At 53.7% G+C, this 16,377-nt stretch overlaps 2 protein-coding genes across 9 annotated transcripts; one reads left to right on the top strand and one right to left on the bottom strand.

Annotated features, from left to right (window-relative positions):
* Positions 1-4: 4 nt before the first annotated feature.
* Positions 5-6,123, top strand: knop1 (lysine-rich nucleolar protein 1). 6 transcript variants are annotated; one of them, XM_066689996.1, is made up of 5 exons: positions 5-71; positions 1,643-2,887; positions 3,663-3,725; positions 4,326-4,394; positions 4,622-6,123. In XM_066689996.1, the coding sequence occupies exons 2-5, from the start codon at positions 1,643-1,645 to the stop codon at positions 4,934-4,936; spliced, it is 1,692 nt and encodes a 563-aa protein (XP_066546093.1). In that variant the 5' UTR covers positions 5-71; the 3' UTR covers positions 4,937-6,123. The 6 variants fall into 6 exon arrangements, with proteins under 6 accessions (XP_066546093.1, XP_066546090.1, XP_066546092.1 ...); XM_066689993.1 differs by lacking the exon at positions 5-71 and adding an exon at positions 78-179; XM_066689995.1 differs by lacking the exon at positions 5-71 and adding an exon at positions 78-963.
* Positions 6,046-15,733, bottom strand: vps35l (VPS35 endosomal protein sorting factor like). Of its 3 annotated transcripts, none has more exons than XM_066689988.1 (30): positions 15,689-15,733; positions 14,967-15,066; positions 14,618-14,797; positions 14,363-14,485; positions 13,970-13,994; positions 13,726-13,802; positions 13,287-13,415; positions 13,071-13,155; positions 12,899-12,955; positions 12,614-12,710; positions 12,132-12,179; positions 11,881-11,974; positions 11,460-11,660; positions 11,287-11,333; positions 11,002-11,113; positions 10,720-10,836; positions 10,552-10,605; positions 10,377-10,457; positions 10,070-10,132; positions 9,873-9,958; positions 9,696-9,776; positions 9,130-9,193; positions 8,880-8,978; positions 8,721-8,798; positions 8,452-8,566; positions 8,208-8,347; positions 7,792-7,957; positions 7,386-7,504; positions 7,142-7,288; positions 6,046-6,794 (listed from the first exon to the last, which is right to left on the bottom strand). In XM_066689988.1, the coding sequence occupies exons 1-30, from the start codon at positions 15,715-15,717 to the stop codon at positions 6,696-6,698; spliced, it is 2,913 nt and encodes a 970-aa protein (XP_066546085.1). In that variant the 5' UTR covers positions 15,718-15,733; the 3' UTR covers positions 6,046-6,695. The 3 variants fall into 3 exon arrangements, with proteins under 3 accessions (XP_066546085.1, XP_066546087.1, XP_066546086.1); XM_066689990.1 differs by lacking the exon at positions 15,689-15,733 and adding an exon at positions 15,516-15,606; XM_066689989.1 differs by lacking the exon at positions 15,689-15,733 and adding an exon at positions 15,476-15,534.
* Between the last annotated feature and the right edge of the window lie 644 nt (positions 15,734-16,377).

Genomic DNA, 16,377 nt, shown 5'->3' with positions numbered 1-16,377 from the left:
CGCGTCAGGAAGCGGCGCGGGGGAGCACTTCCGGGTCACGGAGCCGCGCGGGGCTCCACGTGAGAGAGAGGGTGAGTGCAGCGGGGAAAGTGAACCTCAGGAGCCGGGCTTTAGCACAGAGGCGCTCGGTACAAATGTGCCCCTGTGCCGTGTGTGGTAGTGCCTGCTGTTACTGCGGGGTGGGTACGCGTGGCGCAGCCTCTGTTGACGGAAAGGCAGGATGACTAGTGATGTCCGAGCACAACGGGTTGTATTTGCCTGCGGTTTATAGTCAACATAACGAGTTTCACAAGCGGCTAGAAAGTGTTTAAATGGCAGCGTGTAAAGCGATCGCCCGGGGCTGTGGCTCACACGGGAAAACCGGTCTGTTCTGCGGGTCTTCCTGTTCACGTCGACTGGGTCCATCGCTGTGACCCGGAGAGACTGGCGGGGGGAGCTGGTCTGGTCTGGTCTGGTCTTGAGTGCTCGGCCCACGAATGTGTTTAATACTAGAAGACAACTGTCACATTAAGACATCAAGCAACAAAAATGACAACACAATAATACAATTTCGGCTGTTAAGTACAGCGCTTTGCATGTCTTGTCCTTATTCGTCTTAAATGAAAAATGATTTTAAAAGTGTTCAAGTCAGCCTTGGATAGGACTGTAGGATTAGTGCTCTCATCTTTTCATTGACTGTGTGATTGGAAACCGCGATTTGTCCTTCGTGCTTCCCGTACTTCATGATGAGCATTGAACTGGGTTAAGAGTGATACTGCAACCCATTGTCTTGTATTTCTTATTTGTGCATTTGCACTGTCTGGGTGAGTTCGCCAAAATACATCTGAAATGGTGTATAATCATAAATAAAACCGAGCAAACCGTTTTAATTTGGTGTTGTCGACAAAATGTCTCGCATGCGGGGATTTCCTGTGCAGGCATTGCTGAGGTGAGGAGGTCAAGTGAGGTCATGAGGCGCAACAGGTGAGCATTTTAAATGCCAAAGCTAATAAGCAAATCAACTTTCACATCTAAAATTTGCATCCAGTCTATGAACTCGTAAATCAAACGCTCAATGTATTTTACATTTCTTGTCATTTACGTCGATTTCATTACAGCATCATTTAAATATCGCCACGATCACTCCAGCAAGGGGGACGGGATGTTATGTAATCTTCCCAGAATGCACGTTGGCCATACAGATGTTTATGTATGATTATTTTACATACATGACTCGCAGTGATGTTTATGTAAGTCTTTTGTTCAGCTTTAGCCTTTAATTGAGCTCTTTTATAATGAATCATTCTGACGAGCAAGTCCATCTGCTTAATGCATTTCAATGAGATTAGCAGATGTGCTTTTTTATTGCCGAGTTGTTCCTGGGTGCTTTTAACAGAAAAGATGGATAGATATATTGTTCAAATTATTTAAAAAAAGAAAACAGATGTCATTAGAGCTCATTCAGTTGTAAACTTGGTAGACAACCTTTGCTGTTTTTTATTATTATAATTATTATTATTATTAGATCAGTAAATGGGCCCAAAGACCAGGCCGCGTTGCTCTGGCACATGTTTGTGTTGAGGGGGTTCAGGGAGTGACGTGGATTGAAGCGGCCCGGGTCTCAGTTCACTCTGGTGTCTCGCTCTTTCTTACACTTGAACAGATGGTGCCACCTGAGAGAAAGAGAGCAGCAGTAGAGGAGGAGGAGAAGATGAAGAGAAAGAAGAAAAAGAAGAGCTTGGAATCACACGGCTCCGCCGGCGGCACAGCGGAGGAGAGCAGAGACGAGAGGATGAACGGAGACGGGGGAAACTGCGAAGGGCAGGACAAGGTGATGAAAAAGAAGAAGAGAAAGAAGGTGGGGGAGGGCCGCACTGTGGAGGCGAACGGGGAGCATGACGAGGCTGGAGAGGAGGGGAAGGAAAAGAAGAAAAAGAAGAAAAAGAGGCCTGTGGGAACGGAGACGGGGGACAGTGTGGCCGGGACAGGGAAGAGTGGCGGACCGGGGCGGACAGCAGGACCCAGTCATCTCGCACAGGACGAGGACAACGGCGCCATGCTGAGGCCGGAGGAGGAACAGAGTCCGAGGAAGAAGAGGAAGAAGAAGAAGGTGGTGATCGCTCAGTCGCACGCTGCGGAGGAGTCCCTGGAGATAACCGAGCCCAAGAGGCCAAAGAAAAGGAGAAAGAAAGGGATTGTGGAGGAAGAGAACAAAGTGGACGGTGGGCTGAGAGAGGGAGAAGACAAACCCAAGAAGAGGAGGAAAGTCATGGAGGTGGAAAGCACTGAGAGGAAAAAGGGAGGGGAGGAAAAGCATGTGAAGAAGAAGAAGCAACCCCAGGCCGAGGAGCCAGAGGGAGAGAGCGAGGGAGCTGTGGAACTCCCGCTGATTGAGAGAAACGGAGGGGGGGACACTAAAAAGAAAAGGAAAGGCAAGAAAGGAGCGTGTGATGAGCGGAGCGTGGTGGAGGTGGAGGAGGAGGTGGAGGTGGAAAAGAAGAAGAAGAAGAAGAAGAAACAACCCCAGGCCCAGGAGCCAGAGGGAGAGAGCAATGGAGCTGCAGCTCTCCCGCTGACAAACGCAAACGGAGGGGGGGACACTAAAAAGAAAAGGAAAGGCAAGAAAGAAGAAGAAGAAGAAGTGGTGGTGGAGGAGGAGGCGGAGAAGAAGACGACAAAGACAAGGAAGAAGGGAACGAAAAAGCAGATGTCGGAAGAGGCAGCTGGGCCGGAGGCAGGGAAGACACCAGGCAAGGAAGGGACGCTGCGGGAGGAGGAGCGCGAGGCAGCTGATGTGGCAAGGGACTCCCTGAAAAGGAAGAAAAAAACGATCGAGGTAGCAAAGGGTGCAGCCGCGAAGAAGGGGAAGAAGAAGAAAATCAAGGAGGAGGAGGACTCCGAGGAGGAGGTGAGTGCCGGACTTCGGTCTGATTTGACCTCCAGCGCAGACATTTCCACAGCAGCAGGGTTATCTGCTTATCCATCACGCCATCTTCACTCTTGCTCACTCAGATTAATAAGTGTGACTCAGAGATGGGCCGGCCTTCACTTTCTAATCCACAAACCCACAAAACCGCACATTGGCGGACTGTAAAAGAACACGCAGACACGCACACGCCAGTCCTGCGTATGAACGACTGCTCCTGATGTGTGTGTGTGTGTTCTGTCTTGTGTTTCAGACACTAGCGAGAGCAGACTAGACTAATGTCAGGAGAGTCGAGGAAGCCAGGGACGTCTGCGCCTCATCACACGAGCTCGGCTCAGTCAGGACACCGTTAGACCTGTTTTTGTTGAAACGTGTTATGAAGAATAACTGAAATAATGAAAGCGCAGGTGGAAGACATGAGTGAGGGTTTACAGCTGAACAATCGGTGTCCCGGGGATGTTTGTTTGAACTGCACAGCCTTGCTCCCCTCCGTAATTCTGTGTTTACAGAAAACAAAAATCAGTTGAAACATAATCAGATAATCAAACTTATTGTTAGTTTTTTTAATTGATCTCCCTTAGCTTTCTATTCTCTTACACTGAAACAACCCCAGCCTGCCTGCTCTCACCCTCTCACTCACCCTCTCCCTCTCTCACCTCTCTCTCTCTCTCTCTCTCTCTCTCTCTCTCTCTCTCTCTCTCTCTCTCTCTCTCTCTCTCACCCGATGCACGCGTGTGTTTGTCTCGCTGTTTCGCAGTTGGCCGGCGTGGAGTTTGTGTCTGAGACGCCTGGCAACCGAGACGAGGTCACCATCGATAAGGTACAGGACACTGAGCAGAGCGGCTCATTCGGCCTGTTTAACAGATTCATATCACTTCATTAAATGTCTGCATTTGCTTGCTTATTTATTTTTTAAATACTGGACAAATTAATGTTCACCATATATATATATATATATATATATATATATATATATATATATATATATATATATATATAATGTGTATGTAGAGGCAGGGAGGGAGGGAGAGTTCTGTGTGCTATTCAAGCGACCATCCTCACAGTGAAGCCCCTTACACTAACAAAGCATCACTGACTGACTGATCTGATCTTATTTAAGTCATGAATTAATGCTGTGGGTAGTCTAACTAGCCAAGTGAAATAGGTTTTTTTTTTTTTTTTTCGGTTGTATTATTATTAGAGTGAAAATCACATTTGCAAAGGTGGCTCCTTCACATGTTTGAAACCCGTGTATTTATTTATTGAAGAAGTGCACACTTGTGTAAAAGTCGAACCCAAAACCTTAGTGTACAGCTGAGCGTTAGACTTCGTGTTTCTAGTTTGACCTCTTGATACCTATGCATTGTGTGCGCTTGTATCTGAGCCGTAACTCTGAAGAAATGTGTGTTCTGTGTTTCAGGCGCGGCGGGAGGCTCTGCAGAAGGAGATTGACCACGCGTCTCGCCCGCCAACCCTAGAGAAGCCAGCGGTCAGTATTCCAGGAGAGCCTGCTGTGTTTAGTGGATTAACTTCTGTCCATGTTCATTAAATTCAATAATATATTTACTGAAATGAAAAAGTCAAACCCAGATTTTTATTGCCATGATGAGGTTATATAAGCTTTGCTAAAGCATTCACAGATGTGTTTAGTGCAGAGAACCGTGAGCAGATCTGAGTCGTGGGAGTAAATGGTCGTGTTTCTCTCTCTGTGTCCAGAAGACAGCGGTTGGCTTCGGCCAGTGGGCCACGGCCTCCTTCGACAGCGACGACCAGCAGAAGAAGTTCCTGCGCCTGATGGGCGGGTTCAAGAAATCCTCGGTGGGCGGGGCCGGCTCACCGCGGCCGATCATGGCCCTGAGCCGCGACGAGGAGCAGCAGCTGAAGAGGGGGCTGCTGGGACAGTTCGAGAACGCACAGAACCGCCGCCTGGACCCCCACTGCCGGGGGGCGGGGCTCGGCTTCCAGGCCGCACCCAGCAAGAAGTTCTACATCGACACCCAGGCGTCCAAATCCATCAAGTTTGAGGACTAGAGCCCGCGGGGGCCGGGCAGCGCGAGGCTGGAGACTCGCTTAAAAACACCACGATATGATTCAATTTGACTGCCGTGATGTGCGGCCACAAGTGATGTTTCTATTCCAGGAATGATTGTTCAGGAACGCTGCAATAATCCTACCAGCCTCAACAACCGAAGCACTGGTCTCATTTTATTAACTCTTCACACTGTGCCACAGTAAAGCAACGCCAGGTCTGAACTCTGTCTGTCTGTCTGTCTGTCTGTCATGTAATTAAGCCATCCACAGATAGAAGATGGTCTGTCGGTGCTTCTTCAGTAGTAAAACAGTCAGTCTGGTGCCTCGTTAGAGATCTCGGTATATCTGTTCTGTAAGGATTGAGTGAATGTTGTCCTCGCTGTAACTGCGGTGCGTTAAGAGTGTGTCGGCTGGACGGGTGCTGTGTGGGGGTGTAATTAATTAATAGAGTGGACGCAGCATGCTCTACAGCGCAGCACAGCCAGCTCCTCCAGTTCACCGGGGGGGCGGCAGGAACACAAAGCCGGGGATCGTCGTCCGCTGCGTCTATTGAACAGGCTGTCCTGAGCCTCAAGGAGTCCCATCGAGATGCAGAACAGGCTGTGATGAGGTCACTGCTCCACAGGGGGGTGCACAGTGGGGGTCAGGTGATCATACCCTGCAGGTGGTGACAGGGGTCACATACTGGTCGTAACTCTGTAAGGCTGAATCAGTTTTGGAGGGGCTCAGTAACAATTATTAATAATGACTTGCCTGTTCAGCTGTGGCCAGAGGACAGCTCTCACCCCCCCCCAGTGGACAGCAGTGTTTGAAGCAACAGGAAACTGAACTCGGTTTCTGTTCTTTACTCTGCCTGTGTATCTGCCTTCAGTCCTGATTAAGTCCAGTTTGAATTGGGTCTGACTTTATTGCCTAATTGGCCCTGTGGAAAACTGAAGGGACTGACCTACACTATAGCAGAGACGCAGGTTATAAGTTTGGTGGTGCAAATAATGAACTCTTCTAATCAGTGCACTGCAGCGTGTAATGGGCCTGTTCCTGACAGAGTGTGTTGTCTGTTTGTGTTTGTGCTCTTCTGTATTTGGAGGCAAACAAATGAATTCCTGCCACAGAGTCAGAAAGGTGTTTTATGATGTCTTGTGAGATGTACAGTTATCTGACAATAAAGGCTATACATGAAATGGTGACATTTTGGCAGCTTGAATGATAATAGCAGTTCTAACCGGTCTCGCCTCTAATGCAGAACTGGATGTGAGGGAGGTGTGTCTCCAGGTGGGGGGGCAGAGGACACCGCAGTGTCCATCACAACGGGAGATGCTTAGAAAAGTCACCTGACAAGGATCTGCAACAAATGGTGAGTTTGGGATCAAATTAGCAACGTGCGAGTCCAGCCAGCTTGTGTTCCTGGGATGCTGGTCTTCCTTCGGATGGGTCGGCTGACATCGGGCTTTAATACTGGTCGCCTAGAAAACCTGCCAGGGCGGGACTGCTCCAACCCCCCCTCCGTAGTGATGGCGGAGTGGCGCCGGCCTGGCTGCGCTCTCCCGACAGCGGCCGCTGCACCTCACCGTGCGCAGGCTGGCCGAGGGCGGGAGTGGGCCTCTCGGGGGAGAGCCCAGGGCGCTGAGACGGAGTGTGGAGTGCTGTGGGGATGGTGGGGGGTGAGAGTGGGGGCGTGGGGGTGAGAGTGGGGGATGGTGTGGGGTGAGAGTGGGGGAGTGGGGGCGTGGGGGCGTGGGGGCGGGGTCCGGTTCTAGCTTCAGGTTCTGGTCTGCAGGGGGAGCCGCTGGGCCAGTTCCGAGAAGTGGCTCATGTCCTGGTGGCGGCTCTGCTGCTTGATGGCCTCCAGGGTGCGAACCTGAGAGAGAGAGAGAGAGAGCAGGTCCATTAACACACTGACACACATGCACACAAGACCAGTGTGCTCATTTCCCTCTCCCCTCTCTACGGTTTATTAAGCCGCACTGCGCACCGTCTCCCTGCGCTCCATTACAGCTAATTACGCCGACAGCAGATCCGTTCAAATAACTCCGGCTGACAATCACTGTCCCCTCTGCTCCCGGCGCCGTCACTCACACAGCCAGCGTCCCGGCAGCTGTCCAACGCAGTGTGTGTGTGTGTGCGTCGGAACTTCAGTGCAGGAGTGCCCGTTTGTGTGTGTATGTGTCATTACTTCAGTGCAGGAGTGCGCGGGTGTGTGCTCACCGCGGTGCGGGTGTCGGCCACGCCGTGTCTCTGGCTCAGATTCCACAGGCTGACGGCCATCTGGTTGAGCTGGCTCTTGCGCAGGTCTCCGTGGGCCAGCAGGCAGCCGAACAGGGAGAAGGCCAGCGAGCTCTGTCTGCGCAGACTCTGCAGGGGAACGGCAAACACACAGCGTCAACACACGCCGGCCTCGACACACCCCGTCTGTAGCTGTGCGCGCGTGCGGGCGTGACCCCAGCCTCACCTCCTCCTTGCCCAGGGTCTTCAGGTGGTCCAGGACCTGGCCAATCAGAGTCTCGCATAGCTTGTTGATCTCGGCCATGAACTTGGGATCGCCGCCATAGAGCTTCTCATTGGAGTCCACTAGGGGGGAGACAGAGACACACCCAGTTCACTCCCACACGACCCACAGCTCCCTCTTTAACTCTCGACATCAACACACCAGTAACAGCCACGTCAACAGAGGTCTATCCCCCCCTTGTCTTGGCCACATCACCTCAGTCCTCTAGTCAGCATTGATCCACACACTGACACTCACTCTCCTGTGATTGTCAAAGTGATGCTGAAGACGTGGCGGCTAACGGGGGGGCCGCACTCACATGGGTCCCGCTGCGTGGGGGGTGCAGGGCCACCGGAAGGGCGTACGGTACCTTTGGGGACGCAGTAGAGGTAGCTCTCCTGGCTCATGGCCGCCAGCAGCTGCAGGGCACTGATGTACACTCGGACCTTGGCGTCGCTGCTGTCCTCCCAGCTGTACTCCTGGACCACGTTGAGCAGCCCGCGCACCAGGTACAGCACGCCCTGCTCCGGGTGGTCCTGACACACAAACACAGAGACACACAGGAACACAGACGTGGGTCAAGACCAGCGCAGGTTTAGTGCACTGCGATGACTGGTTTGGACGCAGAAGGTTATGCAAACGGAAAAAAAATAGAAAAAGAGAATAAAATCAAGCATGCCCAACGCGGTCTGTGTGGGGCCTGGCTGTGCGAGCGCAGTCCACAGCCCACGGGACAGAAGAGGACAAGAGGGGACAGAGAGGGGACAGGAAGGGGCGAAGACTCACGGGCACCACCAGCAGAGTGGACATGAAGTTGTTGATGAACTCCAGCAGGAAGCCCTCAGAGGAGCGCACCTTGCCCTCCACGCTGAGCGAGCGCGGCACCTCGGGCAGCACGCCGACCGCTGCCTTCAGGAACGCGTCCGCTGGAGGGAGGGAGGGAGAGAGAGGTGGTGAGAGCCGAAGATACACAGAGTCACGGTCAGTCAGACAGACTTCCTTCACCCGCCTGTATACTGAGTCTCCTCACCCTGGGAAAGACACTGGTTGGCCAGCGCCACTTGTCCGGACAGCAGGTAAAGGTTGAGGCGGCTGAAGATGCTGGTGAGGGAGGGGATGGTGATGAAGCTGTAGGCAGCGCAGGCCTGTGGGACGGACACACACGGCCATCAGTCTGCATTTTATTTATCTTCTGCCCCAAGACCCACACAACAGGACAAGTCTCACTGTGGATGTTCCTTACAGTCAACCACTATTTGCCTATTTTCATAATCCCCCCCCAGGCGGCGCCTCACTGACCCTGACAAAGGCCGCAGTCTTCCGGGAGTGGCTGCCCCGCATCACACGGCGCGTCTCCATGGCCAGCTGGTTCACCGTCTGGGAGAGAGAGAGAGTCAGACACCACAGCAGGACTCGGGTCGGGACTCGGGCCCGGGCTCCTCAGGCAGCCGGACTCACGTGGATGAGCTGCACCAGCACCGGCTCCAGGTTGCAGAAGGTGGCACGCGCCTCGACGCAGAAACTCAGCTGCTGCTCGAAGTCCCGGCCGAACGACACCTGACAGACAGATAGACAGACAGGAGGTGAGTAGCTTGGTCAGCGGCCTGCCAGGGGAGGGACAGCAGTACAGACAGAGGAGAGAGAGGAGAGAGAGGAGAGAGGAGCAGGTGAGGCAGTGAGGGTCCGACACGGGGGGAGAGAGACGCACCATTCTGATGAAGCCGTTGATCAGGAGTGCCAGAGACCTCTTCTCATCGTCCAGAGTCAGGGCACTGTGGGCGGAGAGAGAGAGAGAGAGAGAGACGGGTCAGAGACACACTCTCAGCATCCCCACCGACTCTCACTCTCGCACACACACCGACTCTCTCACACTCGCACCGACTCCTGCACACCCCGACTCTCGCACACTCGCACACACACCGACTTCTGCACACTCACCGACTCTCGCATACTGACTCTCACTCTCCCACACACACTGACTCTTCCGCAATGACTCGCGCACACTCGCACACACCGACTCTCTCTCACACACACACACACACACACACACAGGGTACTCAACCGATCATAAACAACGCTACACCAGTGCTGTGTGGAGGCGAGGGCCCTGGGTCAGGCATTGTAAGGATCTTCCTGCAGTTCACTACATCAGATACACATGTTTTTCTGTTGTCGTTTATTTGTCGTCACAGGAGCAACGAGACACAAGGGCAGTGAGGATGAGGAGGAGGAGGAGGAGGAAGAGGACGAGGGGAGAGCGGCGAGAGCACCTACTTGACCGAGTCGTGCATGGTCTTGCAGACGTGCAGCAGGGCGTTGAGGATGACCGGGTCTCGGGTCGGCTCCTGCTGGTACCTGCGGGCGGAGACACAAGCGGTGTGAGGAGAAGCCGCGGATGGACAGACGCACAGGGGCGCCGGGAGTGACAGACAGACACGCGGACTGACGGACCTGATGAACACCTCCATGATGGAGCGGCACACCTCCACCCTCACGCTGTCCTTCTGAAACATGTCCAGGAACGGCAGGAACCTCTCCTGTGGGGGGGGGGGAACACCACCGTCACCACACTGTGCCAGCCAGCCCCGCTCCACACATCCCTACTCCCCAAACCCTGCACCCACCCACCCACACGCCCGTCCACTCACCATGGAGAACAGCATGGAGAAGTCATGGAAGTACGTCAGGATCTTGGTGATCACGCACTGCAGCTGTAACAACACGACAGGCACCGCGGCACCGGTCAGCGCACACACACGCCACGCCGGCCCCGATTCAAGAGCGCGGTTTCAGAGGCGAACAACCCTCAGCTGAGGATTCCTGTCCTGTGTCTGTTTTATTAAGCGAACGTTCACCGCTAAACCTCTCGACCGTCTCTCTCCGCCCGTCTGCCTCAGCGAGACGCCAGGGGGACCGGAGACCGGGCCGTGCGTGACCTCTGACCTCACACCTTACCTGGGGGTAGGCGTCTTCGAAGGCACGGTCGGGCGTCATGTGTTTGATGATGTCAGAGAGCACAGTGTTGACCTCCCGCTTCTATGGGTAAGAAGGAAAGTGATAAAGCCGACACTGTATTCCTCCAAACCAGACAGACAGACAGACACGCAGACGGACAGACTGCTGGACTCACAGTGAAGTGGCGGCAGGTGAACTCCACCCAGATCTCGGCACAGTTGATGTAGTCCTGCACAGACAGGCGGGAAGGTGGGAATTGAATACGTATGAAATCAGGAACACAACGGATGCATCTCGACCTACAGTGAGAAGGGGTTCGCAGCTGGGCACTGCTGGGGGGTACCTGGGGGCTGCGCAGCTTGGTGATGACTTTCCAGGCCTCGTTCAGGATGGTCAGCCTGTCCGCCTCGGGGGGGTCGGTGCAGGCCAGACTGCGGCCCAGGGACCCGAACAGCAAGTGCTGAGAGAGGGAGGAGGAGGAGGAGAGACAACGAGGGTCATGAGACGATAATGCAAAAGGAAATGCAAAACCTGCCTGCGTGTTTCAACATCTGTGTGTGCGTTTCACCGACAGTGTGTGTGTGTGTGTCTGTGAGCATGCCTGGGCCCAGCGGGGGGGGCTCACCTTCGGGAAGCCCGCCTCGTCGCACTCCTTGACCATGCTGATGAAGTCCATGGCGCGTGCCGCGATGAACTCCGCCCGAAACGCCGACATCACCGAGTTCAGCAGCAGGGCACTGTGGGGAGAGCACGGCCGGCGGTTACGATACACGTCAGCGCCCTGGTATCTGTGCGTCCTCCTCCCACAGACACGGCGAGACGGACACCTTCTGTTTATGAACACAGAGGAGCATCTGACTCTGGTGAATGACCCCCCAGGCCAGAAGGGGGCGACAGAGCAGAGACTCACTTGTTCCCCAGCTTCTTACACCTCTCCATCATCTCCGTCAACAGGGCCTGGAACGAAAACACAGGAGGGCGAAGGTCAGAGGTCAACCGGCTGGCAGAGGTTAAAACGTCTTCCATTTTCTACAAGTGTCATCACTCTAACGGGACAGAGAGACAGAGAAGGGGGTGCCGTACCTCGGGGGCGCGGTAGGAGACGCACTGCAGGACCCAGTGCGTCGCGGGGGAGTAGAGCGTGAGGTAGGCTGGGATCTCCACGCACTGCAGGACTAGCTGGTTCTGGACGCTGTCCCCGTGGACCTGCCGGAACGAGGTCAGCAAGTCGAAGAAGTTCTTGTTGAGGCTGTCCTTCAGCTGGGGGGCCACCTCCATACCCACCTGAGAGAGGGGGAGGAGAGAAAGGAGAGAGATACAGAGAGAGGGATGGGGGTGGGTGGGAGAGAGAGGTGATATTCTAATTCTCAGCCCCTCCACTCATCTTTCATTTTGGTGTTATAACATTTTTTAATGTATTTATGTTTTCTTCGATCACAACAAAGAAGGAAGTCTTGACACAGCTCAGAGGAGAGAGAGAGAGAGAGAGAGAGGAGTGCGTTACCCTGCAGAGGTAGGCTCGGGCGTACACCCCCACCAGAGGGTCCCCGATGCCTCGGATCATGGCAGTTAGGCGCAGCAGTGTGTCCTGGATGCCCCTGGGGGAGAGGGGAAGAGAGAGAGAGGCAAAACCGTCACCGGAGCCAGCGGGCAGCCCCGACCCGGTCCATTCAGACTGTCTGAAAGGGCTTCTCAGTGGTTCTGTCCCCCCAACACAGACACAGAGACACAGACTCCCTCCCAGGTCACACTCACGCCTTGGACAGGAAGCGGTTGCACTTCAGGATCGCGGCCTCCACGTATCTGAGCGCCATGGTGAAGGAAGGGCGGAGCAGGGCTGGGAAACGGTAACGGCTCTTGCTGCCGAGCTAGCAGGGGGCCGGACTAGGAGCCCAGCAGCACCAGAACCTCAAAACCATGCCGCCAGCGTGGACGTCGTTCTGCTCGTGAGAACTGGTGCCGAACTGAACACACCCACATTGTGAAGCACAGTCAGACACAGCTGTGATCTCACACACACACATCTGTTCACCGGGGCCGGCCAGCAGGGACAGGGGAGTAAAGACCCTTGGGTAGAGAGTCAGTGGAGTGGAGAAACCGCTGGAGGATTAGGAACCGAATTTCACACCTTTAAAGCCACATGTTTGTTGAATTGAATTAAAAAAGCTACCCAGTGAGCTGCAGCAGGTACAGTGTGCGTGTGTGTGTGTTCGTGCACAGCGGCGTTTAAAGGATACAGCCGAGGAATGAGCTCTCTGATTGAGGCGATTTTGAAGAACCAGTTGAGACAGGTCTCCTTAGCCGTGTCGTTGACATCATCTGGGGAGAAGAAGTCTGTGGACAGAGGGAGGGAGGGAGAGATAGGCAGATGAGAAGTTGAGGGAAGGAAAATTGGAGCAGAAACTCTCTGGAGAGTTAAGAGCCGTCAGACACACCTAGAGCAACTGACAGATACAGACACACACACACACACTTACAACAGACTGACACTCAGCGACGGGCTGGCGTGACAGCGCCCTCACCTGGCAGGGGCCGCGTGTCGGAGCACATGGTCCAGATTCTGTCGTACACCAGACGCCCTGCAGAAACACGGCATTGTGGGCAAACACACACAGGCAAACACGACTTGCACTGGAAAAGGAAAACGGCTCTGAAGCAGAGCACGTGTCGTTGTATTTCCAGACCCAGACTCACCGAAGGTGTCCAGGATGTCGGTGATGAGGACGAACTTGCTGGGGTAGAACTGGATCACCGCGGTGTCGGACAGCAGCTTGGAGCACTGGAGCGCAAACACACACACACACACACACACACACACACACGGACAGACAGAGACAGTCGGTCAGGTATGGAGTGTCAACAACGACAGACAGACAGCGCTGGTCACACAAGCAGGCCGTGACCTCTGACCTGGATGACAATCTTGAGGGCCTTGACTTTCTGGTCGGACGCCCACGCCTCCTTCAGGGACTGGTTGAGCTCCTCGATGCGGTTGACGTAGTCCTGCTGGGACAGGTTCAGCAGCTCCTTCTGTGAGCCCTGCAAAAACACACGTGCGCATCAGGGTGAATCACAGCCCCTGTACTCACCGTCATACTGACTTCATGACCGACCTCTCAAACAGTTCATTCTCAGTCTGTTCAAACCCCAGGAGCCTCTCAGAAGCGTTTAAATCAGTGTGATACAGGAACATGAATACGCACATACAGAAAACTATTTTAGAGGAATGTCCAGTGGCCGCTAGATCTCCCACCAGCTGGACTGTTTTAATAAACGAATGATGTCTGACTGGAAGGGAAGGCGAGAAGGAGAGGGGAAGGGAGAGAGAGAGAAGCTCTGGATGTCTCACCTCCTCCAGGTCGTCCAGCTCCTCCAATCGGTTGCGCACCTTCTCTGACACCGTCGTCCCGGGACTGGGAGCCTTGCCTGTCAATCAAACACAGCCACCGGTGAGGCGGGGCCTTTGAGAGCGGAGGTGACTGAGTGAAGCTTGGCCAGCTGTGCGTCTAACACAGGCGGCACCGACGGACAGACAACAGAAACACACCCTGCAGTGCCCAGCCCTGCCTCCGTGGGCAGAGAGACACGCTTACCTTTGTCAGACCCCATGTACAGGTTCTGGGGGGGGAGAGAGATAGGCATTAAAAGAACAGCACATTATAAATATTACAGTCCAGAATGAGATGGATAAATAGATTTCACACTTAAATTAAATAAATTTAAAACAGCTATTTAACAGCTCTCACTGCAGGGAGCTCCTGGCTGCCCTCTGCTGTCAGACGGGAGTAAAACAGTCATGAGAATAATCTCCCGGCTGCAGCGCTGACGTCACACATGCACCAACCCTAGTGTGAAAAGTAGTTTGTTTGATTTTTGGTTATTAGGGGATTCAGCAATTGTGACACACACACAGACATGAATCTTAAACCAGCAGAACAGCAAATAAAATTGTATTATTTATGAGTGCCAGGCGGATGCCCACTCACAATAGACAGCTTCTCGGTGGTGGTGAACCTGGCCAGGATGTCACTGCGCTTGGCCGCCCAGGGCTCGAAGTCTGGGCCCACGGCCACTTCCTCCTCCTTCTCCCGCCTCCTCCTGCCTGCTTCCTGTGGGGAGAGCCAATCAGTCCCTCTGAATCTTTCTCTGAGCCTCACAGTATCTCGCTGTCCCTGTCAGTCTCTCTCTGTCTCTCAGTCTCTCTCTGCCCAGACGTCTCAGCCCCCCCCCATGTGTCTTACCCCCGGGTTGGTGGCGCCGAGCGATGGGCCGGGGGTCTCGCTGGCTGCGGCGGCAAACATGGAGAGGGGGTCGGTGCCATCCAGCATGGAGCTGAGGGGGTCGGGGGCGGAGCTGGAGGAGGAGGAGGAGGAGGACGAGCTGCCCTTTCGCCCCGCGCGCCGCGTCTTGGAGTCGGTCACCTACAGGTGACAGACTACAGGCTGTCAACTCACACATGCACAACTTCAACCATTCTCCTGCCTTATTAGTTCACATCACAGTTCAGTAATGAGAAACTATGTCCTCCTGATTATCACAGTTATTTCGGTCCCCGCCCCCTCACCCTGCAGTATCAGCCCCAAGACTCACCGTAATGGGCTTCAGAGGGTGGTAGTCCCCAAACTCCACCAGCATCGCCTCGGGCCGCCGGTCCTCCAGCTCGGCCTCATAGCAGCGCCCTCGAGAGTGCCTGGAGCAAAGACACACACACTCACTACCCCAACCACCAGAGATCCCCCCACACACTGTGGGCACACAGCGCCATCAGAGCAGCCAACTGTTCTGCTGTGATGGACTGGCACTCTGTGGTTCATTATGTCAATATTAATGAACTTCATTGGCCTGACAGGTTTACTCAAAGCATTTCTAGATCTAGTCGTCGCTGACCTGCGCCATGAACACAGAGACAACACAAGCTGCTGTTACACTAAGACACCACATCCATGCAACCCTTAACATGGAGAAAAGCGTTGTCATCATTATTGCGCTGCAGTGCAGCCTGAGTACCAGTTGTACCACAAGTATTGCACTCAGGGTGTAGTCAGGACTGCGGCTTTGTGCACTGAGGAGGAGACAGACCCCCAACACAGCAATGATACCCTGTCTGACTGGTCTGACTCCATCTGCAGCCCCTCTCACCCCTCCGGACACTTCCTGTTTGGCGGGCCGGCTGGGAGCCGCTTAATCAGGACCAACAGCCGCTTTATTTTCTCAGTGTCCGCTCCACACCTCTGCGCCCATTTTATAACGATCCTCTCACTGCACAAATGAAATCTGAGTCGTCGTAACGAGTATAAACACAAATGTCTTACCACTGCACGGCAGTCATCTTCGCAGTCATGTGACGCTTAGCGAACGCTCCAGGTTGAACTTTCACCGTCGCGTTGGATTCTGGGAAATGTAGTACGCGTCGCTCCCCCGCCCAGCCAGCAGACTGATCCAGTGATGCTAATGTATCGATGCGCTTAAAAATGCAAAATATTTAATTTGATACTCATTGCGGACACTATTATAAGATATTCAACTGCATTACTATACCAAGAGACAGTCTAGTGATGGGGTTCCTCCTGACACTGATTCGTCTCTGGGTTCAGAGGGACTTTCAGAGGACTGGACTAGAACTATTGTAATTATTATAATTATATAATCTGGCACGGAAACGCTTTGGGGTTTTAATATAGGACACCACTCTATTTGAAAACAGAATGTCCTTGTTGTGGACACTCTGCTGGACAGGCGAGGAGTCCCAGTGAATTTAAATATTGTTACCAAACACAGCGTCAGAAACAGGTGAATTACTCAAGAACATCCCAGTATGAACCAGTATGGGGCCCCTGCTGTAGAGTGGATGTTTTATAAGGAGACAAACACAGTGCCACCCCCAGCCCCCCGTCTGCCACAGCTCAGCTGCACAGGTGAAAACAGCCAAGCGCATAGCATGTGTGTGACGGTTCTTATGATCCGTGGGCAGAGGAAGGACAAGACCACCCACTCAATATAT

The sequence above is a fragment of the Amia ocellicauda genome, chromosome 17 (assembly GCF_036373705.1).
Source record: "Amia ocellicauda isolate fAmiCal2 chromosome 17, fAmiCal2.hap1, whole genome shotgun sequence".
NCBI classification, from domain to species: Eukaryota; Metazoa; Chordata; class Actinopteri; order Amiiformes; family Amiidae; genus Amia; species Amia ocellicauda.
This window is presented reverse-complemented; position numbering and strand designations above follow the sequence as displayed.

Coding starts and splice junctions, on each gene's coding strand:
- knop1 (XM_066689992.1), top strand. CDS start 1,182: ATGTTTATGTATGATTATTTTACATACATGACTCGCAGTGATGTTTAT. Junction 2,888..3,662: donor AGGAGGACTCCGAGGAGGAG/GTGAGTGCCGGA, acceptor GCTGTTTCGCAG/TTGGCCGGCGTGGAGTTTGT. Junction 4,395..4,621: donor CAACCCTAGAGAAGCCAGCG/GTCAGTATTCCA, acceptor CTCTGTGTCCAG/AAGACAGCGGTTGGCTTCGG.
- vps35l (XM_066689988.1), bottom strand. CDS start 15,717: ATGACTGCGAAGATGACTGCCGTGCAGTG. Junction 9,194..9,695: donor ACCATGCACGACTCGGTCAA/GTAGGTGCTCTC, acceptor CTCCGCCCACAG/TGCCCTGACTCTGGACGATG. Junction 8,567..8,720: donor AGACTGCGGCCTTTGTCAGG/GTCAGTGAGGCG, acceptor TCCGTCCCACAG/GCCTGCGCTGCCTACAGCTT.